The following is a 25,200-nucleotide window of genomic DNA, read 5'->3' as shown; positions in this document are numbered from 1 at the left end:
TACAGGAGTTTACAATTGATTGCAAAATATTTTCTTCTCTAACAAATTATTATACTTATACACTGATGGAACAGTAATGATGCAAAACCAATTAGGTGTAAATGCGGATTTGCTCAGCTGAACAATAAACTGCAACTGACCTTAAATTAAAGCAATATTTACAGGGATTGTGGTTTACCACTTTATCTAGCAGGATGAAAAATTTTAGCGCGAGATACAGTGCATTTACTACACAGGAAAAGATTCCTTCCACACCCTGTGATTAAGACATGTTGCATGACTGAAACAATCTAGGCAATTCAAAGAAAAGCAGACTTTAGCATAAATGATCTCTCTGTTCATGGTTGCAGTGGAAAAGCATGTAATGAAAGCTCCTGTTACTGGTTTCACTGTTTTTTGTTTAGGCTATAAAGCCCTTTCTGTTAATACACAAGAAACAGAGGATGTTTACTAGTAAAGTATTGTGCCAGTCAGTTGCAGCACATTCCTGAAGGCTTAGCTAATGCTGTTAACGTTTTATTATATACTATGTGTCATCTGAAGAAGAACCTAAACACAAAAATATTGTAGCATGTGAAATGAAAGTTACAACTCCATGAAGATGACTTCAAGAGTAGTTTTCAGATAACTAACCAATACTTCATTCCATTTAACTTTGGGGATTGTTCACCCATAAATCCAGTAAGCTATGGAGCTTGTGCTGTACAGTACAAGTACACAACTTCTTCTGCCCTCTTTGGATATTAACATATTTTGTAATTCTTAAGGAACTCTCATTAAATTCTTGACACTCTGTCTTACAGCAGAAAAGTAACTGAGTGTCTGAGGATTGCTGTTGCAAAGTGAGAAAAATTTGAGTTTGTAGAGAGATAGTGGTGGGCCTGTTCAGTCCACCATGGAGTTTCTGGTTCTCCCTATCAAAATTAGTGAAACATACTTTGAGCAGTTGAAGATATGAAAGAGAATTAAAAGGAACTGTGAAGTTTAACAGGATACATACTAGGTGCAATGCTTCTCTCCTGACACAACACACTATTCCAAGTAATACCTGTACACTTTTTGTAGCCCAACCAGAGCCTCCATAAATCTTCTTTCTAAACGGTATTCCTGTCCTACTCAGTGTAATTGAATTTAAGTAAGTTTCCTTGAATGGATTGGATTCAGGATCTGAGCTACCTCTGGGAAAAAAATCCATTTAGGGATTTTCTTTCTTGTCATCAGATGTTGAGTCAGAAGCTGTTACTTGAAAATGTATTTAATGTAAAGCTTAAGTATCTCTACAGTCTGAAGAAAGCATCTACACCAACTTAACGAGAGAATTTTAAAAAAGCATTTTAATGCTGTACATAGGCACGCTAATCAATAAAGTATGGAATGTATTAAAATTGTTTATCCTAGTAAGCTTTATCTCTTTATTCAACATATGGTAATATGGATTTCCTAGATTTGTGTTTTCTCCAATTCCTTTCATTTCTCCTTGGATCGAACTGCATTTTTCTTTCTGGTTTAGTAGGGTAAGATTTATACCATAGATGCACAAGTATAATTTGTTAGAATCAAGTATATTACTTAACCCCAAATTTTGCATTTACTTCTGCTGGAGGAGCTCTTTTATGAGCACAAGATCAGTTGGATATAAAGTTTGAGGTTCAGGAGTTCTTGTGTATTTCTCCATTTGGGAATCTATTGTTACTCCTCCACATACCACCTCCAGACTAACTGGCCATGAGAGATCACTCTGTCTAAGAAATCAATGCAGACTCCTTAAATCAGTTTGGATACGCAAAGAGGAAAGTGTTGAGAGGGTGTTGAGAATCTCCCTGGGCTAAGAACCAGTGTACTTCATATCAGAAAGCAGTGTGAACAATAAGCAGAGTAAAAAAATTAACATACTAGACATACAGAAAAGCAGCAGTCTTGCAAGAGTAATATTAACTGAGCAAGAAACAAATACTATAGAGTTGAAAAATCTTTAACTTGACTATATAACCATCATTTTAGATAGATATGTGTAATTAAAAAAAATCCCCAATTGTTTAAGCCAGTGATTCATCACACAAGAATAGAAAAAGAATCCTTCTAAGGCAGTTATTTTTTAAATTTTTCAGTACTAGTTATTTTTACAGTCACAGGCTCAGTTTTAGCTTATTACAGTTAAGAATTTTAAGTTTATATTAAATACTGCATACATACGGAATGTAATACAGCTTGCCATGCCTAGGAACATAGTGCCATAATTCTGACCTCCAGGGCTACCATCATGATGTGAGGGTAAACATGGCAGTAGAAAAGCCTACAACTTCTCTTCACTTTCCCAAGGCAAGTTCCATTTTGATTTCTGTGCATTATCCTACACACAATTACTGACTTCCCTTTCTCTACACTGTGTGGTACTCCTTCATATGCCTTCATCTCCCTCTCTTCTGTCCAATGAAGTTGAAAAATACTTTCTGTTACTCAAGAAGGCCCCTCCACAGGATTAAGAAAACAGACTTCTCAAGCATGAGTTTTAAGTACACTCCCTACTCCAGCACTATGTAATGCTCATTATAAAAGGGCACATCAGATGGCACTATTTCAATATTTCAGTGCTGTTTAGAGGAGTACAGCCATCATAATTCACACCATATGAGTAACATGTCTTTTACACACCAGCATTTCAGAAGTAGCTGTTGGGCAAGATCAGCACACCACAGAACTCCTCCCCACTCAGTAGCCCTGGAGGTCAATCTGATGTACATACTGAAATGACTTTGACTTGGGGATTTTAAGAAATCACCTATTCAGTGTATTAATTTTCAGAGGAGTAACTATACATAAACGCTATGTTCCAAGTTATGTGCAAGAAATCTGTTTACCAGATTTATTCTTGTTTGCAAACACACACAAAGAATTTTCTGTCTTCTATTCAAGCAGAAGAGTTACAATGGTGCTTTTGCTACTAACTATGGTATGCATTTTGGGGTTATATATCATTCCAATTCATATGATTCCTTGAAGTCAGGAATGTTCTTCAGTGCTGCCACTCAAATATCTGCTCCGGATATGATTTCTCAGTTGCTCTATGAGCTCAGGATTCTGCTGCTGTATCTGCTGTGCAAATTGCTGCCCCCTGTGTTGAACAGTTTTAAGTGAAATCAGCAAGTGAAAGCAACATTTTTAAGAAAACAGGATATCCCAGTACAGCTGAAAGGTGCATTACATTAAAAGTAAGATTAAAGATATCTTGATTTACAGTCTTAGGTATTTGCAGTATTACGAATTTATCTGGTTGAAGTGTCTCCAAACAGATTCATCATCATAAATTTATTTTCTTTCTTTAGTATTATTACTTCTACTTGATAACATGGAGGAGAAAAGTATCACCTTACAAAATGTATTACCTTTTATGGTAAAATAACACATCTGTTCCAGTGAGTTCTTCCCTTCCTTTTGAGAGGATCCATTCTAACTGTTCAAAGTAACTACTCTTAGAGTTGGCATGCTACCTTACATTAATGGTTCCAGAAATACAATATGCAGCTGCCAACTTGTACTTGTGAACAAGATGTCATTAGTTAAAAGCAAGCATACTATCAAATTTTTATATCTTTTATGACTGAAGTATATAACAGAACTATAACAGAATAATAACAGAACTATCTGTAACAGTTGTAGAGTTAACAGTTTAAGAGTTAAATTAAAAGGGAGACTAATTTGATGTGTAAGAGAAGCGTAACACTTGTTTACTAATAAAAAACAAATAAGCAAAAAATATGACTTCATGAAAAGCCTAGCTTGTCCTCTCTGTTATTTCTAAATTTTGTGCAAGTAGCAAACTATAAAGACTCCTTCAAACTACAGTGCAGATTAAAGGAAAGCCATGTTTTTATAGATGTCTGTGTAGTATACATTTTGTGAAAATAGCCCTAGATTTTTGCAGTGAGACATTTCTGTCTGTGATATAAATCATAAATTACTTTTGCCCTGAAGAGGTGAAACTTCAAAATAATTTGGAATTGTCAAGAATGCTGAAATAAAGTAAAATTGTATGCCCCATAAGAGATCTTGGCATATAAGGAAATGGCATGTTTTTGTGCAGACCCTTCCAGATGGATATCATCATTATAGTATAAAAGCCTTGAGTCCTGGTTTTTGTAAAGATATTCTTCATTATCCTGAGTTCCCTGAAACATTCCTCATCTAAATGGAGGGATGTCAGAGCAGAAATTGGTTTGACTTACTAAGTAAATCTGTAGCTTTCCTAACTAGTATCTGAGATAACAGGTAGTAAATTTATCCACACGTCTTGAAAGCACATGTAGGAGTACTTAAAATATTTAAAGGAATGTTTTTAGTAAGCTGCATTAGAAAATAACAACATATGAGTACCAGAAAGTGAAGCTGAGCACACAGCAGTTCAGTCATTCCATTTGATGGAAATCTATGGAGCAAACAAACAAGGTCCTGGAAAATAAGTCTTTGAGTTCTTGGTTTTAATAACAAACAGTGGAAATAGACTGCAGTATAATTCACTTGACACTGCACCCTTTTAAAGAGATGTTGCAGAGTTATCCTACTGCAAATGTGCCAGTTAAAACTGTGCAGTTCTTACTTACGCGTGGATGAGGCTGGACAAATCCGAGAGGCCGCCAACCCCAGCAGCAGGGCCACCAATGGCATTTGACATCATCCCTGACATCCTGGAACAGTTAGCACAGGGTTGGTATTGGGCTCTGCAGGGACCTTTACTGTAAGCAATAAGCCCCAGTTCCTTTTTGAATTGCTGAGAGGAAATAAGTTGTAAGGAGAAGAAACTACACTTTTACAGTAAGCAAAATGAAATTACATTTTCAGTAGTATGTCTACATTTCAAAAATATAGCTATAAGTACTATGCATCTTTTATTAATTCAAACATCTAAAGACATTTGTTTTAACAGTATCCCATTTTAATACTTACAGTTGTTGAATTTGAGGATTTTGCATTAAGCTTGCTGCCTAGAATAGACAACATACAGCTGAAATTATAAAACATTTACTCCTTGGCTATCACTGAGAAAAACATGGGGAAAAAACCCACATGCTGCATTCTGTTTTATTACAAAATTAAGTTTACATGCAGAGCAAAAAGAATCACTACAGCCATATATTTCATGGAAATGAAGCTGGTATTATTTGCTATGCATTAAAGAAAAAATAGTGGTTACAGATTCAGACATGAAAAATATGACCAGCCATTTAACATAAAAAACCCAGTGCCAGAAAACTAAACAAACAAATGAAACACTGAAGAATTGCAAGGACAAATGTTTTCTACTGGACTTCTGGGACAAAAGTTTGTATTTTTTTTGCTTCTCAGCCTGGATAAATTAATTTTGCAATTAGTAGTAGTACCAGGAATTAAAAGTTAAGATTATGGGCCATGACATATTTCAGATCAAACCAGAGTGTGGACTTACTTTGTAGTATGGTTTTGTGGTAATATATATCTTCTCTGGTAATTGCATATTTTCTAATTTTGTAGTAAGCATGAGGATATTTAAATTTCTCATTCATTAGGTACTTCTAAAATTATATTGTATTTGTATAGTGTAACTTTGTCTGTGGACTGATATTATTAATAAAAAGTGATTTTTCAATGTTAGTAATGTAATTCCTACAGAAATCAGTGTGTGTATGAACGCACCAGAAGCAGACAAAACACAGTATGTGCTTCTTACCTGTCTTATTAGAGATAACTAAAAAATCAGATATATCCCATATTCATTTTATTGATCAATATGTTGTCATATATAGATTACTCGAAAGTAAATCAACTTCTTTCTCGAGTTAATAGTTAGATGTAAAATGTCACATGCAGGTCAGTTCTGTGCTCAATATAGGGTTAGTTTCTTCCATCAGTAATAAGCCTTATCTAGTTTAGGGGCCAAAAACTGAGGCTACAAGCAATTTTCTCAAGGTCAGACAGGGAGGCAATTTTTTCTCCTTAACAAAAAATGAAGTAACTACACCTTGGGAAAATAACTCATTCATTCCTAGATAAAGGCCCTGTGTTCTATCTACTTCACCGGGTGTCTTCTGGAAACAATGTAAAAGTTCCTTTCCCCAAAACCAGCTCCATACATCATTGATTCTAAACAGACACAGGTTGTCTTAAGTACATCATGTGGCCAGTGAAGTAGTACACAGAGTTCCAGTGCTTTTTAATCACAAATGCCATCAGAGAACTTACTCCTTCTTTCCTTGCCTACTGTCTCTATTATTTGTTATCAAGCCAGATATATGGATCTCTTTTGAGTGCAGCACACTTCCACACAAAAGCACTGGTTGAAATGTACTGTTCCAGTGAAGCTACCAGAGGGCTTGTAAAGTTTTAACTGCTTTCTTAAAGAAAATAACTTTGGGGTTTGTTTTTCGTGGGGTTTTTCGTTTATTTTTCTCCAAATTCAATTCTACAAAGTTAATTAATTCCATTTAGCTAAGAAAGCCATGTGGAAAAAAATAAAGAATACTAAGGGAGAAATACAAAATTTGTTATTATACTGAACATAAAAGAATGCACTATATGCTATTTATGATTAATTTTTTGAATTCTTAAGGTTATTAGGGATAATTTGAAAGACTAATAACAGAAAAGTCTCTCAAGTAGTTCTCCTGAAGAAGAGTTACTTTAGTCCTTGTATCATTGTTAACTGCTCTGTGGAGAATTGAGGAAATTTTCATCATGCTGTTCACAAGAGCTTTACTGTCATGTCACAGATAAAAACAGCATAGCCAACCAATCTGTGGTTTTTTCTATAAGTAGCAGAGAGTCAGCTGGAAATAAGACAGGCATTAGTGGAGGTACATGCTTCACTTCTTGTTTCGAGTGTAAAATGATGTAGAAAAGTTGAAATTCAGTGTAATAAAACCATGCAATAATAATAATAATCACTAAAATTATGTGTTATTGAACAACAGTTGTTCTTAAAAGTTCAGTTTTTAAAATGGGTTAATGCAAACCTTGAGATATACTCACCATACTAATGAAGGCAGGATTGTTTATCAAGCTTGCCATGTCAAAACTCAGTCCAGTTCCAGTCTACAAATAAATTGCAATTGAAGCTAAGTTTCCTACAAAATCCCATTTAAAACTATTGTCAATAAATAGATACAGAGCAAACTTACAGGACTGGACACGTCTCTTAGCTTCTGTTCTGCTATTTTCAGATTTGACTTGTAAGAGTCATTCTCTGGATCAAGATCCAGTGCTTTTTGATAACTGGTAACTGCTTCTTCATATTTATTCACTGAGGTCAGAGCCAACCTAATGTGAAATAAAGAAATCCTGCTTAGAACATAGATGGTCATCAAAAGCTAATGATACATTTTCTGTTCTAAGTAAAACACTATCTCACAACTGATTTTTAGCTTGATCACTTAAAACAGGTTATTGTAGTACTACTGCTTAGTGTAAGTACTTGTTTTTGCAGAAAAGAGGATTCCTCAAGAACACATCTTGCATTGTCTCTTGCATATATATGCAAGTTTCATTAAAAACTCCTTGGTATCACCAAGTGTCTTAGTCACTTTAAGAGCACAAGCTGGATCCAGCATCTGTGACTTTTTGCATAAGCTCTTAGTGTTCTTTCCAGTTCTTTTGACCCAAGAGATTATTTAGAAACTTACATGGGTAAGTAGGGCAAAGGTACTCTCAGTATGAGTTATGCAACATTAAGAAACTGGACCTTCAAATACATTATTTATTTATTTATTTATATAAAACCATATACTTTTAATATAATAATTACTATATTAAATATTTGAATATAGAAGATATTTGACAATTATACTGTTGTCTTTATACATTCATATAAAACTATTTCTATTATTATCATTATCATTATTTTAAAATAGTGGACCTACAAGTTTCAGCATAATGGATTTTTGTCTCAGGATCAATGTAAAGGTTCCCCTTTCAGCTCTTGTACAACCACTTGACAAAGGGTTTATACAGCATAGCATATCTGTAAAGTGCTGTAAGAAACCCTTGTATCAGGGAAGCCTACTTAATGTTTTGAAAAAGACTGCTCCAGTAGCTCATGAGACCACAGGACAGACCTACTCTACTGTCAAATTTTCAAATTTGATTATCTACCATATTTAAAATATTTACCATCTTTCTTTGAAGTAAGAAGTCCATCTGGTTGTAGTTTTAATTCTATCTGCTACTGTATTTTCAATATATACTGATCAAAAAAGTAGACTGATCTTTTCCACATTTTGTAACAGATTTTTGTAACCCACATTCAGCTATTTAGTACTTCAGTTCACCTTCTGATGCAGAGCTACACAGCCTGGGTTGATAAGCCTGTGCTTATGTCCACTAACAAACCTTGGTCTTTCATCTCATGCAAAAAGTTCAGCATTTTAGATACATCCATGATTGTCATCATTCTCAGTAAGAGTACAAAACTCCAGGAATTTCCAGTATTGCTCCTGGAGGAACCCCCACAATATTAGTGTTTTTTCTCTTAACTCATTTATCCCCATAAAAAACAGTCTCCCTTTTGGCCCATTAACTTGCCAAAATAGTTTCACACCAGACAAGAAATGCAATCCACTATTTCTGTGATGCAACAGTGCTTTTTACAGCAAAATATTTTACACAGAAAGTTTCTTGGAGCGCAGTACAAGTTAGAACAGCAGACAATTTCATTCCTCACACCTCCTACCCAGACAAGCAGTCTTTCAGGATCATGCTGGAAATACCACCTTTAACTGACATTCCCACTTTAAAATGGCTCCCGTCTCTGTATGTGGCATTTCTGCATCTTTCTGAGACACATAAGGAATTTCTGTCAAATTCTGAGAAAAACTGATATGTCTCCATAATGCATACAGAGAGCACATCATAAGGACTTTTTGTTGAGAAGGTGTTTTGTACATGGGGGGTGTGGGGGTGGGATTTTCACTTATTACTAAACAAGCACAGTTTCCTCATTCAGCCTATGCCAAATGTTTACTCATTGGCTTGTAGCTCAAAATATGTCCTCTATTAAACCAGACAATAAAATAAAGACAAGCTTGATTGCCTGAGAATGGTCCCACTTTCAGTGTGTATCAAAGAAACATTGGTCTTACACCCAAAACTGTAAAATAACCTCCAATCTCCAATCAAATCAGCCTGTAGCATCCCTCCATATCAGTCAAATAAAGGGAGCTTTTATTGTGCTATGTGAAGAAACAATCTAAGGAAAGTTAAAATGAAACAAAACCAATTCAACAACCAATTCAACCTAAAATTTTAAAAGTAATACATCATTTCAAAAGTTCCTTAGTCTAGGTTGGTATTAGTAAAACTAAAACTGTATTGTGAACTGTATTATGGAAAGTTTTTAAGTGATAGAATTCCACTACATTTTATCTTAAAATAAATGTCCTCTGTATGGTTTTGTCGCAGACCAACAAGAATTATCACAGACAGTTTCAGGGCATGGTTCAGAATTTAACACATGCAGTTTAGCAATAGCTTGTTTGGATGTGGCCACTCCATACTGCAAATTTTTAAAATTTTAATAACATGGACATGAGCCATTTTGTGCCAACTGACTCAACAAACAATCCCAAGCATTTTTAATTTACTGGTATAAATAAACCTCAAAAGACATATGTAGCATTAAGTTCACTACCACAATGCACTTGATTATTGAAAATGCAAAGCTAGACATTTTGGAAAAATGGGCCTTCCCTCAAACCAACAGCCTGTTAGAGCATTCCTGACATTCAGGTAACACTTAAAACCACCCTCAAGAGCCTATACAGTTATCTCTCAGACATTGCTGAGAAAACCTGCCAAAGAGACATAGCTTATTCTTCCTAAAATATCTGCTTCCAAAGAGCTACTGAACAGAAAAATTAAGGCTTTATTCCTGCTAGTATGAAGCCACAATGCTGTTCTCTAACAGCATCATTAATAGATTCAGTGTTCCAACAGCAGAATTTTGATTACTTGTAACTAGTTAGGAGGTAGGAAAAAAACATCATTACTTCCTAAACTAAATCCAGCAAGTTGATAAATAGAAAAAAACTTCAAACTGATGAAATCTGATGAAAATGCTGACATCAACCACATAAAAAAGAGCTGAAAATCTGATTGGGTCATCTTCAGAAAATTGCTATGTTTTTACACAACAACAATGTTCTGTAAGTGAATAAAACAACCTGGCTCCACATATTTCAGAAAATCTATGGTGATGTATACATGAGTCTTCAGTGTTTATTCAGATTTCTATTAGCTTACCCCATTCTCCCATATGCTTTGCTGTACTTTGGATCTATTGCTATGGCACTCTCACAGTCCTTTATTGCTTCCCTGAAGTTGTTGAGCTTACTTTGAGCAGCAGCCCTAAGAGAAAGATGGTAAGGAAATGAAGTTTTGTCAAAAAAAAAATCAACCAAACTATCAACCAGCCAATCAATGCACAAAAAACCAAAACCAAACAAAAAAACCCAGAGCAAAACAAAACAACCAAACCCTAAGCCTAGATATTCACATGTTTATGACTTACTTAATCTTACTGACTTTTCATTTGCTATTTAGGCTATGTTTAACTTTCTTTAATGAAGTAGAACAAGCAAATGTTATGTGCCAAGTATGTGCCCAAGTACATTTCTGGCCTGCAGTTTTGGAGAACATACACTCACCTCTGAGGACACAAAGGACAAATAATTCTAAGGAACTGTCTAAGATCTAGCATATGACTATGCACAAAATAAATCATAAAACCTATTACAAGTTAAATTGTCAAGTACCAATTTATATAAAATCACTGTTTAAGGAGAAATATTTTATACAATTGGTGTTTTCCAGAAAGAAGTATCATTTTACAGCTGTTCAAAGGAATGCTGTGATTTTTCCCTGCTCAGGTTTTTAGAAGTCAAATCATGCTTGTAGGTAAAACACAATAACATTTCTCAATAACCTCTGCATTGTTAAATTACAGTTGCATCTCTATACACATGAAATACTAAATGTTGTAGATATTAATACAATAAGATCAAAGATGACTGAATTAAAAAGGACATTGAAACACATTAATAATCAAAACTTCACCAGTTTGAAAGGTCTCAAGCCACTCTCATTTATTCTTCCTTGGTTAAAAAAATATTGTCGAGATTACAATATTTTCATTGCATAAAGCATATCTCTTTTTTATTAAGAATCCTTTCTCCTGTGATTAGCTCCCAGTTGCATGGGTTTTTCTGACTTTGATTTAAATGTCTTCTGAATGGGACTACTTATCTATTTTGGGCTGTTTAACAGTTGTCCAACTCCACAGATGCCAGTGAAGATTTATAAATAAAAGCTGGGGGCAATGCTTGTTCTCACATGTGTTTGAACAGAAGACATTTTTCCATGTTCACAAGAAGATTTACATGGCCAGTTAAAAATCTGAGGGCATATCAGCCCACTCTTTTTTGCACTGCTGTGAATAAAAAGCAATCCCACTGAATGCAGCATATCCCCATGGCTCCCAAACAAACTTAAAAATAAGGTATACAGTTATTGAAATACTCTATCATCCACAGAACTCCAAACAATGGTTTTCTTTTAAATAATCACATGCAATACTCTACTGACTGATGTAAAGATTCATTTTAGTTCTCACAAATGTGGTATGCAACACAAAAATTATTTCTGCTCTTGCTATTTACAGCTTTGACATTTAAGCCCCTACTGAGGAAACTTCCAGTAATTTTGGGAAGCTTTTCAATCTGTCTGATATTTCCATTTTATATGGACAGTGACTCGTGATCAGTTTTCACAAGGAATATAGATGATTTACACTTTTGAACTGCCAACCTAAATGTGTAAAATGTTAGCAAACTACATAATTTCCTTTCTCTTTAAGCTTGCCTTTAAACACTGAAACTTTCATTTGTATTGATAAACTAAACCAGAGCAATGGATGCAGAGCTTCAAAAACAGTGTAATAGAGTGGGTGCAGTTCCACAAGGCCAGAACGACAACACTTAAAATATCTTATATCCTTAAATCAATAATGGAGGCACTCTAGAGATGGGCTCATTCCAGTAGGGCCTAAAATCAAGGCTGCCTTTGCTCTTGGGCTGGTCTTCCAGGCAGTGTTCCACAAGAGCAGACAGCTGTGACTAGGTTAACATGCCCTTCCAAGCTTACCTGCTGCCAAATCACTATGTCTTCTTCATTCATGATGGTAAAGAACAGATTAGATAAGAAAACTGTAACAGCAGCATTGTTATTTTTCAATGGGTCACACATGAAAATACCGAGTATTACAAAATACTTGAAATCTCCAAAATGGCATTCCTGCATTGATGATTTTTATTGCCAGAGGTAGCTAATACTCGAGGAGATAGAGAGAGAGCAGCTGAGTCACTAGAACACCAGAGAAAAAGGCTTTAACTGTTCTCAGGAGGCTGGAAATCACAGCCTATATTTTGATTTAATACAGACAACCTGACCACACACAATACCTGATCTGAAAAGTTGTAAGTAATTTTAAAGCCTATTTTAACTGATAGAAAGATGCTGAATGAGCTTACTTTCACTCTAATTTTACAAATCTAACAATGAATTTCTAACTAGTGAGGTTTCTAACCTCATGTTACTTCAGCCTACTTTACAATTTATCTTTAAAATAATGTTGACAAAGTCCAGGAATGAAAGGTATATATCATTTTGGTTTTACCTGTTGCAGTAATAGACTGCATTGTTTGGATCCAGTTCTATAGCCCTAGTGTAACAATCCACTGCAGCACCATAATTTTCTTCCTTCATATGATTATTACCTGAAATAAATTATGAAAAGCTCTTAAGTAATTAGATGAGACAGCTCTGTATGAAAGAAACAGAGCAGCTACCTTATAGCATCTGTATAGGTGAGTTATGACTGTACTTTTTTGAGATACATTCTTTTGAACAGAAAAGTCATAGAATAATGCAAATAAAAATATCTACTATGTCTGTGAAGTTTGCTATGGACATTGCAGTATGTCACAGAAACCTTCCTCTTTTTATCTTGGTATTTCAGTTAATTTCTGCTGTTAAGGAAAGATCACTTCCCTGAGAAGTGTCATTGTAATTGCAGTCCACTCTAATACAGATTCATCAGTCTTAACTATCTTTGCAAGCCCAATACACTATGTTAATTTTTTAATCTAATTTTCTTATATGTCTCAACAACTTGCTTGTAACTATCTAAATAACACAAAAAAAAATCAAAAGTAAAATTAATCATGTAAGCCCCATTTTTGTGATACTACATACTTAAGTCATTAAGATAATGAAAAGTTAGTATAGGGTAAGCAATCTAAAAGGATTCAGAAGTAAAAATTCTCACCAAAGAAGCTTAGTACTTCTACTCTGTAACAAAGTTTCACATTTCATATGTTTTAAGTACAGTGGGAAAAAAAAAAAAAAAACCAGAAACGTTTATATAACTTCTCTATGGACGGAAAATTCTGAACTAAGGTCTTTCAAAGCAAAATACACCTCATTCCTTTGTCCCCAACACAAGGCAATCCTGGTAGTTTCTGTCTATCCTGATGACACAGTACTAAAAAACTGTGTCAGTGTTCAGAGTTCAGACAAGGGCACTGTTGAGAGTGCCCAATCTTGTCCATGGTCCTGCTACTATCAGTTTTTGGCCAGCTGGATCCTGCAGAGGCCTTGATTTCCTAGAAATTGTCAGGAAAATTACAGACTTCCACTGACTTCTTGTATTTCAGCCAGATATTTAAACCTTCTCCTAAAATAAACAAGTCAAGAGACAGGTCAGTAAGTTACTACTGATGTAGGTAACTGCGTAAGCAAAGGCTGGAAAAGTTCAGTCAGTGCAACAGTTTATCTCTGAGAGAAAGCAAGGCTGTAGAGCATGTCCTCAGTGCTCGCACTGACTGAAACAGCTGTACTTGCATTTATTTGTGAACACAGAGAGCTTACTGAACAAAACCAGATTAAAGTAACAAAGTATCATCAAAGTAGTACAAAATCACATCCTCTAATAGTGCCGTACTAGCCTGTAATTATAGTAAGCCCTCCCTTCCAGTGAGAAGTCAAACAAACCATACTTCCATGTATACCTTCAAAATACACACAGAATGTAACAATATCTTTCTTGTTTCTAGAGGCCCACTGTTTACGCAGCTTTCCTTTGTTCTGAGGTAAAGATCTGTACACTAAATTGTCCTGTCAGACAAAAAAGCTTTGCAGGTTAGCTGCACTCAGCAAGATTGCAGCAGTTAGTGTTCCTTTAAAACAGAAATACCATCAGTGACTATCAACGTTAGAATTTCTGATACTGGTCTGAAGATGACCCAGGGTACAAGGCTAAGTTGAGATAGTATCAGTGCATACCCTTCTTGTTATCTCTCTCTCCAGCTGCAACCTTGCTAAAGGAAAACAGAAAAATAGCTAGATCTACCAACTCTGCAGAGATAAGGAAAAGCAACTCTTCCATTCTATTATTCTATCCTATTATATTATTGTATCAAATTACATTATTCTATTTTAATATCATACAAAATCTTTAAGACGAAAGAATTACACAAATGGTTATACTTTTGAACATGTGTCCTCTATACTGAAAATACAACCTATTGTTATAATTATGCTGTTATAATAATTGCTATAATTATTATAATAACACAGATCTCCTTACGATCAGGCCACCATTACACAGATTACAAATAGTCTGTGCTCTTACACATCTTACACTAATACAAAATGTCAAATTATATACAAGGTTAGGTGAGTAAATTCAAGTATTGAGTAGTCTGAAGGGTCTATTATCTCCTGGTTACCAAGAAAGAAAATTCAGGTCCCCGATACTGTTTTGCCATTCATCAGCCAATTTGTACAAATATTAGGGCTGCTTTGAGACAAGAGGAGAAGCAGGCTGGTGGTCACAAAAATGAGGGAAATTATTCCATTGGTAAGGGCTTACAGATAGAAGTGAGGAAACCACAGTTAGAGAATTATATTATTGAAGATACACATCAAATAGACTTCCCAAAATCATCTAATTTATTTCCTAATTCAGGCTAGAAAATACTCATAACTGAATAGCATGATAGTGGTGATAGATAATATATGTGTGAAATTGTGGAGGATCAAAACAACAGAGAAAGCAGGACACTAATTTTAATTTTATGGGAAATTACCAGAGGCATTTCAAGCAGTTCAGCTGGTCCTTTGCTAAAGTTTAGACCCTTCCAATTTTTTTTTTCAGTAGAGCTGTGGAATTACTTTGGTAAAACCACACAAAGACTAACACATAGCACACACTAATTTAATTTCCTCAGTCTATTTCTTGTGGACTGGAAGATAGCAAGACCGAAGTCACAGATTCAAAACAGCTGTAACACCCACAAAGTGCTGACTATTCCTACAGTTCAATAACCATACTGAGACCTAGAGGTATTCTTCACTTTCCATGAGTTGGCAGTAACAGCAAAACAAAGGACAGCATGCAGAGCAGGCAGGTTACAACTGACTAACACATTTTTGTGACCTAACCATGTTTGAACTCTCATTCTCAGAATTAAAGAGCTAATGAGCAACTCCAACAATTAGGAAAACTTATTTTCAGAGCCAGTAGTGGACTGCATTTATGATTACAGATGACCAGTTTTAAGGTAAGAGAGACATGGAATTAATTTTGAAAAACAGTAGGACTTCTTCCACATTATTATGGAAATTTTGAGAGTATTACATCTGCCTTGCAATTAGAAGTTTACTTATTTTTCCTATAAAACTCAGCTACCTGAAAATCTAACAGGTCATAAACAATGTGATTCAGAAAGCATCAATCCATAAAAATTCATAACAGTTATCAGTGCTACATGCTTTTTTCCATTCCCCTCCCCTTCTTTTTGAGGGGAAATAACATGGATTCCTTCCTAGGCAGCATTAGTGACTTCTATGGTACAGCTGCTTTTCCTCACAATAACAGCTGCCAAAAGGAAAATAAACAACTGGCTTGTCTGCAGTTTTTATAAAGCACACAAATAATTTCACATATGTGAAATATTAACCCTAGTAAGTTCACAAGAATTTTTCCACTGGCTTCTGTTGGGTCAGTTTTTTACCAATGTTTGACATCACATACCCATTTCAGTAAAAGCAGAAACTTGTATAACAATTCCATGCACAAACAGCCAGACAATAGCTGTTAATTCCTTAAAGCTTCTGCTGCTTAGGAATGTTTCCAACTTTACATGTTATCCCTTAGATTTTAAGCAACCTCCAGAGCCAGGAAAAGAATAAACATTATTTCCTTTGCTCCTGGGTGGAATAAATCACCTAGCCCTCTTAAGATAGTCACCAGATAATCTATGCACTGAAGTTTTTTTGTGGGGTGTATGGTACCCAGCTGCTATACTATCACTACCCACAATAATGCAAAAATATAATAAATGCATAAGGTAATTTATTTCTATTTTTATTACAAACCTTCATCCTTCAGTTGGTCAGCCTTTACAACACCTTCTGGTAAGGAATGTGAGAGAGGCAGCATCTCATTCTGTGTGGGGAAAAAAAACCCAAGATTTTTTTCCTTTAATATATAAGCCCTGATTTTATCAAAAAAACTTTCAGAAAGAAGTGAGAAGTGTCAGCAAACTATGAATGACATCAGGCATTTATCTCTGGGAATTGCAAAATGCTTAAGTGAAGAATAAAAAATTTCATGTGAGAATGAGGCATCCACTCTTTTTCTACATGGAATTTTCCTTGTCTAGCTGAAATTAATTCCTCCCACTGCCCCCAAAGATTCACATTATACTAGCTTTTATGGAAATGTAGGTTTTTTCATATTTTCCTTAAGTTTTCACATCATTTTGACCTATACAGCACTTTAATATTGTGCATACAATATGAAACCTTAGGACATATTGGCAGAGTAACTCTAGAATCTAAATTAAATTCTTACCTTTTGAATAGAATCTGTGAACATTTCTATCAAATGCTGTGAGGATGCAAGATGAGTATCTTCCAGGGTAATCTTAAACACAGTCTCCAGACACTGAATTGCAACTTAAAAGAAAAAAATTTAATAACATAAGTCACCAGTTTCTCAATAGAAGCATAACTTCACTAATTTATTTATAAAGCTGTGACTCATTTCCTTATTCAGCTAGTAAAAGCAGCTCTTTGAAACATATCAAAAAATAAAGAAAGGCTACCTGATCCCCAGTGAATTAGCTTGCTGAGAAAGATCTAAGATATACACAGTCCACATATAGTTTGCCCATTACATTTAAGCAAATTTAAAATTTCAGTTTAATTTCAGTTCTTTCAGTTTTTTAAAGTTTTCCTTTAAATATAAAAATATAGTGATTTAACAAAAACACCACAACTCATAATACAACTATGAATGTCCATGTGTCACATGCCCCACCTCAATGCACACAACTGGCATATATTTGTGTACCATAACAGCTGGAAGAAAATGGCTCATCTTTACTGTACAGAATAAAGGCAAGATACTTATTACTCTTATCTTTTTTCTGGAATGAAATATATTTATTTGAAGATACTTAATCAAATGATGTATTAATCACAAAATTTTATCCTATAAAAAAATGCATCTGCAATATCCTCTCATGTGTTCATGTGCAAGATTAAATGGCCCTCCCAAACCTGCAACAATGCAAATATGCTCACAGTAAACTTAAAAATGCAGAGCTATATCCCTATTGAAGTTTTAAATATGCTCTTTTTTTTGACAAAAGACGATCAGTAGCAATTACTATATACAATTCTGTCTATATACATACATAAATATATATATACAGACACACAGTTACAGTACTATTGTAAATGATATAATTATTTTCCCTATAATCTTAAGATCCTAGTACAATGTTTTTTATTAACATCTAAATGTTTTAGACTTAAAAGTGAGGAGGAACAAAGAAGGGTCTTTGTAAAGCCTAGCTTGAACAGAAAAATGGCTGTTTTAACACAGATTATAGACAAGCAGGAGTATCTGAAATCAAATTTAGGATCAGTAAAAGCAGATTCTTAGTATTTAAGTTTACCCTCAATCCAATGTTAGTATAATAAATAGAATTTGAATTATTATTTGTGTTACAATGAAACTGAATACTGATTCAAAATTAGAAAAGGAAAATTACTGAAAGTTAGCAACAGTTAGGCCAGTTTTTATCTTTTATGTCGCAGCTGGCAGGAAGGAGGAGAAGAGATTTGTAAAACAGAGAGTAAAACCTAGAAAATGATACAATAGAAATTTCTTACAAACAGTATAACATGACACAAAGTTATAGTTGGTAACATGTAACAATGGAATACACTGCTAAATATGTAAACAAGTTGCTCCTATAATCTATAAATCAATTTATCAGATCTTAAATAATCCAGTAAGAGCACTAAGGGATTTAGGTTAAACTCCATCTCCTGCTGTGTGAAAAACTTAATTCTTATAAACACAGATTATGCTGAATTTTGAAATATATATAACCCTTGATAGTACTTTTTATTACCAGGCCAATTATAAAATCAGTGAAATAACACATACAGTTTTTTCCTTATATGACTTAACAGGAAGCCATTTGCAATAGTTTACTTACTAATTTTCCCTGCCAGTTTATTTTTACTGAAAGGCACTCCCTTTTCTGAATGCCTCTCCTCATTTGTAGTTTTGCATAAATTCAAAAAACAACCCCATCCCTTATCATTCTCTAGGCATCAAATCTATGACACTGAATCTCTATGATATAGAAGAGTTTTGCAAAATGCAGCAGTGCACAATTTCTGTAAACAAAATTATTCTGACTATAGTAGTATTAGTCCTCAGCATTTTCATCAAATAAGTAGTTGGTGAAATATGAATTCCCATATTTCTCCTTTAAGGGAAAAATTGAATTTATAATCCTTCTATTTATCACAGATATAACAAAATTAGGACCTCTTATAGGATGAATCAGTAGGTTAGAATAACCACTGGCTAAATGCAAGCAAACAAAAAGAACCCACACAGAAATAAACACTGCTAAACAGAAACATCTTCAAATCAGAAAATACAACAAGTTGTGATGAAGTCAGTAACAACCCTGTTTTAGTGCTACACAGAAACACAGTAAATTCAAAGGAGTGGAAACTTGTGTTTTGCCTGAAAAGTTTGTCAGGAGGCCAGACTGCCAGCACCTTGCTATCCCATTTATCGAAGTGAGGCACTGCCAAATGCTGCAAGCTCGATATTAGCAGGGGAAGACTGGATGCATCATGTGAGCTATTTACTCGAGATTTTTCCTGTGTCTGGCATCAAAGGCCAAAGTTCTCTGTTCTCCCAATTAGCCCCACCATCATCCACCTAGATGGTGGCTGAAGCTTGAAGTGACCACCTTGCAAACCACTTCCCTGCTGAACATCCAGGGCTCACACAAATACCCAGTGTCTGACAACAGCAGCACCTGGGCTGTGCCGGAACCCGGCTCTGTGTCCCCAGAGCCACAAAGCTCCAGGGTGTTTGCTGTCCAAACACAAGTCTGCATCACCAGGCAGCACAAAGGCATCACAGCCAACATGCAGGCTGAATAATGAGCATTAATTGGGCTGCTGAGGCCCCTTTAGTTCTTGCTGTCATCCTGCTTCATCTTACAAATAACCTTACCCATGTCAAGTATTACATGCATCCACCGCCCTCCTGTTTTGGAAACACTGCCTTAGAGGAATTAATTGTGGATATCAGTTATAGAAGTAAGAAGAAAATCACAGCCTTGTGCATGTTGTAGAGAGTTTTTGCTTTCATCCCACAGAAATAGGTGCTATAGAAAAGAGAAAGTGACAGAAAAAAAACCCACCCCGTAAACAGGAAAGAGAAATAACTGCAATTTAAACACAGTCTCAAATATAACTTGGAAGAAGGGAAGTTTCTAGTTAATGCAAAAGAGTTGAGCACTAACCACCAGGGATCTGTATCACTGCTCTAGATGCAAGGGGAATATATTTCTCTGGTCTACCTTGCAATTACTCTGCTTTCTCAAAATAAGGCATTTTTATTCATCAAGCAAGTACAAAATTCCTACAGGAAATTTACACTCTCATTGGCATTTCTATATAATTCAAACATGCAGTATGCAGGTTATCATTGAATATAAATACATCCTAGACATTTTATAAAGGCTCAATTTTTTTTGTGATGTTCTGTCTCCTTTCTTGTTGTTTTATGGGAACTGTTTGAATTACTTCTTGGCACATGATACAGTGTTTTGTCTTTTCACAGACACCAAGTAGGTACATAAGGTACCCACAAAAACTATCAGTCAATTCTTTTCATCCCTTATGTTCCACCTAACATTAAACACTTCAGTGAGTAAGACTTGGCTATTGCTACTCTACATGCACTAAAGATATTTTGCACAACTAAAATGAGTCTATTTTTCAGAATGCCCGCCTCTTATCCTCTAACACATAGCATATGGTACCATGCTTGTGGCAGAGCACAGATCTAAATATAGGATTTCAGATCTGCATTAAAATGGTAAATTTTGCATTGGCTTTTAAGCATCACTGAGGTTTTGTAATACTTTTTATTTAGAAAACTGATTTTTAAAATTGATTCTTTCATATATACATTGGCTAAGGCTGTTCGAAGACATGTTACCAGGTAAATTTTCAACCATAACCCAATGTTTACCAGTTTCATTATAAAAACAAAAGTAAATCTCTTTATCTCTCATTACATATGATTTCCAAAACCATTGTTTTCTTTCATCAGATGAACATCATGATCTGACACAGGTTAAATCTGTTGACGCTTTTCAAATGTACAAAATGCTCCAGATTCTGACGTAAAACCAAATCTTTTGGCTTTTATTCCTTTGGGACTATGCTTTGAATATAACGACACAAAGCTTTCTTTCTTGTTTGCTTTTGTGAACAACTACACTGGACAACCAATAGATAATAGAAGGAAGCACACTCCATGTTTATCTATTAATTTATGCCTCTGAGAAGCAGGACATGCTTTGCATCTCAGCAAAGTCTCTCCATGCCTAAGATTTCACAGATCTCACTGATCAACTGCACTGCTGGTGGTCCTAGACCTCTCCCTCCAAATTCCTCCTCTGGCTGACTGATACAATCAAAGACTGCTTGAAATAGTAGAGAGATCTTTTTAAAAGGTGCTATGAAAACCCTACTGCAGTGTTAAGACTTAAGTCTTCTCTCAGTTCCACATTCTGATAGCACCTGACATGAAGTCTCCAGGAATTAGGGGAAAGGAGTAAGAGCAGTATAAAGGAAAACATCAAGTACTACAAGCTTACAAAGACCTACTGAGTATCTGTCCATAGAGAAATACAGAGAGAATACAACTACAGACAAATGAACTTGGATGTATAATAGAAGCTATATGATACTGAAAATATTCACTACTACATACTCTTTGGAGCCAGTACTCAAGTGAAAAATAAATGCAGAGCATTTATCTTATTTTCTTAGAATGTCTTTTTCCTCACAAATAACAAAATCCTTGAAAGGAAACAGTTCTTCTCATAAACCAAAACCAATATAGTAATTGTTTTACTTGCTCTGTAACCACCAAAGCTACTAACAGATAAAAAATGCAGAAAGAAACCAAACATAAAAGAGAGGAAGAAGCAGCAGAAACTTGTGGTACACATACACAAGTCATTACCAGTGTCTGCATTGTAGCACTGCTTAGCTTAGAATCATAGAATTGTTCAGGTTGGGAAAGGCCTGTGCAACTAATGTGATTTAAAGTACCTGTTGCACAAATTAAGGCACTACACATTTGTAGCTTCATAATACTTTTTAAATAGGAGATGCCTTAAAATTAATAATCTCAGAAACATTAGGTTCAGGATCTTATTTGCAGATAATATTTGGTGGCAGTTTCATTTATGTCACTTCAGTTACTTTCTGTGATATTATGCATAAAGGAATTTAACACCTGTGTTATATAGGTATTATACACATACACACACACGTATATATGTATATATACGTACAAATAAAAATATATGAATATATGCTTACCTTCCAAGCTTTCTTGTTCATCTGGCGTGAAAGTATCCATCTGACTCTGTTCTCTCAAGAAATGGATGACTGCATAAACCAAGCGCTTGACCGATGACATGTTGAAATTGTTTTCTGTTATGTCTTAAAAACAACAGAATCTCTTATTCCAGAAAAATGAATCCCTTTAGTATTCCAACCTCCTAGTAACCAACAACCTAGTAAGAAGTACCCACAATACATAAAACCTTATCCAGAAAGCCCAACAACAGGATGCCTTGAAAAAAGTAGTGAATTTGCACAAATCAGGGAAAACTGCTACAATTATGTGCTCTGTCTATCAGCAAACAAGCATACATTTCCTCCAATTCATTCTTGGAAGAAAAGTTCACCAAGGCTAAAATAATTTAGCAGCTTATTTTTCATTTACAGTTTTTTTTTTTAATAGTTTACACTTTATTTACATATACACTTGCATGTAGGAGCGCATGTTGAAGTGAAAACCAATTATAAAGGCACTGTGATAAATACAGTGATATAAAGAAACACACTTCAGTAGAAGTTGGTTTATGGTATGACTTGGTGTTACCCTTTTATGTTCTTTGGTCTGGTATGGTGTTATCCTTTGACTAAAGATGGTCTCTGGTGTGGCACACACGGTGTTACCCTTTGATAAAAGGTGTTCCAGGGTGTGACATGCACAGTGTTACCCTTCAACAGAAGATGTTCCATGGTGTGACACACACAGTGTTATCCTTTCATAAAAGGTGTTCTCTGGGTGACAAGCTATTATCCTTTAATAAAAGGTGTTCTGTGGTGTGACACCCTGTTATCCTTTCATAAAAAGTGTTCACTGGTGTGACAGGCTATTATCCTTTAATAAAAGGTGTTCTACGGTGTGACAGGGTGTTATCCTTTCATAAAAGGTGTTCTATGGTGTGACGTGGTGCTCTGAGCAGTTTATTGTCACTTTGGACAAAGAAATGGAACACCATGACCTCAGGGCATACTTGTGATTAGTGACACTACTGGCTCACTCTGATTTCCATTCAGCATCAACCGGGAGTTATATAACTCGGAGGACAATTTTAGTCACAACTTTTCAAGTTATTTTTCCTTAAATCATTTTGATTTAAAAGGGCACAACCGCATCCAGTTCTCCGCGCAAAGCGGGTTTAAAATACAGCATTAAACGAATAGCAAGACCAGGAACCAGCAGCTCTCGGCTACGTTATTTTCTCTCCACAACCCGCGAGCAAACCGGTGTGCGGCCAAACCCACCGCAGGAAAATTCAGTCGGGGAGACGGGGAAAGCCGGGAAGGCCAGCGGCTGAGGATGGACAGAGCACTGGGGTCCCCTGTCAGCCCCTAGTCAGGAACAGCCGGGTCTCACCTGCTGAGGATGCACAGAACACTGGGGTCCTCTATCCGCGCCCCATAAAGGACAGCCGGGTCCCATGGTCCGGGGAGGCAGAGCCGGGGACACTGGGGTCCCCTATCAGCCCCCACCAGGGACAGCCGGGTGACACAGTCCGGGGATACACAGCTGGGGACACTATTCGCCCCCCACCAGGGACAGTCCGGGGATGCACAGAGCACTGGGGTCCCCTATCCGCGCCCCATAAGGGACAGCCGGGTCTCACCCGCTGATGATGCACAGAGCACTGGGGTCCGCTGTCCGCCCCCACCAGGGACAGCCGGGTGTCACAGTCCGGGCCGCGCTCCCGCCCCCCGCCCACCCCCCGGCCATCCCCAGGCCGGCTCCGCTGGCTCGGGCCGCAAGGACAACTCTGCACCAGGCGCGGCCCGACCCGCCCCGGGGGCCCCAAAGGGACCGGGGGCTCTGAGGACTGGGCGTGCAGCCTCCCCATCCCCGCGGAGCCGTGCCCGGGGGGGAACGGGCATCGCCCTTATCGCCCTTATCGCCCTTACCGTGCGGGGAGCGGCGGGCCCGCGCTGCTCCGGCTGCGGACGGCGGGTTCGCGGCGGCGGCGGAAGCGGATGCGCAGCGCCCGCGGGCGGCCGGAGGGCAGCGACAGGGCGGCGGGGGCACAGCCGGCTCTCCCTCCTCCTCCTCCTCTCTCCCCTGCCTCCTCCTCCTCTCTGCCGCCTGTCTTTCCTCCTCCGGTCTTTTCTCCTCCTCCTCCTTCCCTCCTCCTCCTCCTCCTCCTCCTCCTCCTCCGCCGCCCCCCGCGCCGCCCCCCATGCTGAGTCTGTGCGCGGGCGCGGCTCGCAGGTAGGGCAGGTGACGGGGCCGGGGAGCGGCTGAGGGCGAGGAGGGTGAGGGTTGTGAGGGTGGCAGAGGGTGAGGGTGAGGGGGGCACAGGCCTCCCGGCCAGTCCCGCCCTGGCCGCCCCGCCGCGGCTGAGGGGAGATTCCCGCCCCGGGAGCCGGGCCTGACCCCCCGGGGCTGAGGGGGAACCGCTGGGCCCCGGCAGAAAAACCTGACAGGAAAACCTGACAGGAAAACCTGCGGGGGCAGGAAACCTGCCTGCCCTGTGGGGTTCGCTGCCTCAGCTCCTGGAGCGTTCCCCAGCCCTGCCCTGAGCTCCGGGCTCGCAGGTGGGCCCGGCGGGGTCTGCCCGGGTTTGGCGCCCTTTGCCCGGGTCGGGCTCGCTGTGAGGGGAACGGGCAGGGACACAATGGGCCGGGGCTCGGCTGTGCCAGCGCGGCTCTGCAGCGCCCTGTGCCTGCAGCCAGACCGGCAATGTGCTTGTAGTGGCTTTAAAAAAAAAAGGTGTGTCACTACTACACGTTGTGGGACAGGTACCAGTGTGCCTGTTTCAAAACAGGTTTAAAAATAGGGGATTACTGCTTTTCGCCGTAATGAATACATAAATGGACCCCAGAACACCGGTGTGATAGGAGGCTTGTAGTCAATTCTAGGTGGGTTAGACAAATGAATGTAATTGCTTTTATTTTGGCCTCTCAGTGTTTCTGAAGGACTGCATTTGGTATGAGGCAGTGGAGCAGCAGGAGGGGAGGTTGTGGTGAAGAGAATGGAGCTGGATTTCAGCGTGGAGTGGAAAAGATGGTTGCCTCACATGGTCTTTTGAGAAATGATAGTCGTGTGCTCGCTGCACAAAGTGGACAGTTTTTGTACTATTTCACAGCCTTTGTTCGTGTCAAATTAGATTTGAGGGGTATTAGCAGATAGAAAATTAGAATTGGAATGTTTTCATAAGGCTCCTG

The 25,200-nt window shown here is 37.4% G+C and overlaps 2 protein-coding genes across 3 annotated transcripts in view; one reads left to right on the top strand and one right to left on the bottom strand.

Moving 5' to 3' along the window:
• Positions 1–1,500: 1,500 nt before the first annotated feature.
• Positions 1,501–24,231, bottom strand: SGTB (small glutamine rich tetratricopeptide repeat co-chaperone beta). 2 transcript variants are annotated; one of them, XM_083883469.1, is made up of 11 exons: positions 23,941–24,228; positions 22,030–22,152; positions 16,937–17,040; positions 16,459–16,528; positions 12,695–12,794; positions 10,264–10,368; positions 7,149–7,287; positions 7,000–7,062; positions 4,942–4,979; positions 4,599–4,682; positions 1,501–3,112 (listed from the first exon to the last, which is right to left on the bottom strand). In XM_083883469.1, exons 1-11 carry the CDS (start codon positions 24,212–24,214, stop codon positions 3,001–3,003), a joined length of 1,212 nt encoding a protein of 403 aa, XP_083739595.1. In that variant the 5' UTR covers positions 24,215–24,228; the 3' UTR covers positions 1,501–3,000. The 2 variants fall into 2 exon arrangements, with proteins under 2 accessions (XP_083739595.1, XP_083739596.1); XM_083883470.1 differs by lacking the exon at positions 7,000–7,062 and having other exon boundaries at positions 23,941–24,231.
• Positions 24,125–25,200, top strand: part of NLN (neurolysin) — a 36,854-nt gene continuing 35,778 nt past the window's right edge. Inside the window, exon 1 of the mRNA XM_083883464.1 lies at positions 24,125–24,244. Coding sequence (XP_083739590.1) covers positions 24,213–24,244 — 32 coding nt within the window. The 5' untranslated portion in view covers positions 24,125–24,212. The remainder of the gene's footprint in view (positions 24,245–25,200) is intronic.

This window comes from Zosterops lateralis, assembly GCF_965231275.1.
Source record: "Zosterops lateralis genome assembly, chromosome: Z".
NCBI lineage: Eukaryota > Metazoa > Chordata > Aves > Passeriformes > Zosteropidae > Zosterops > Zosterops lateralis.
The sequence above is the reverse complement of the archived record's forward strand: the minus strand, read 5'-3'. Positions and strand labels throughout refer to the sequence as shown.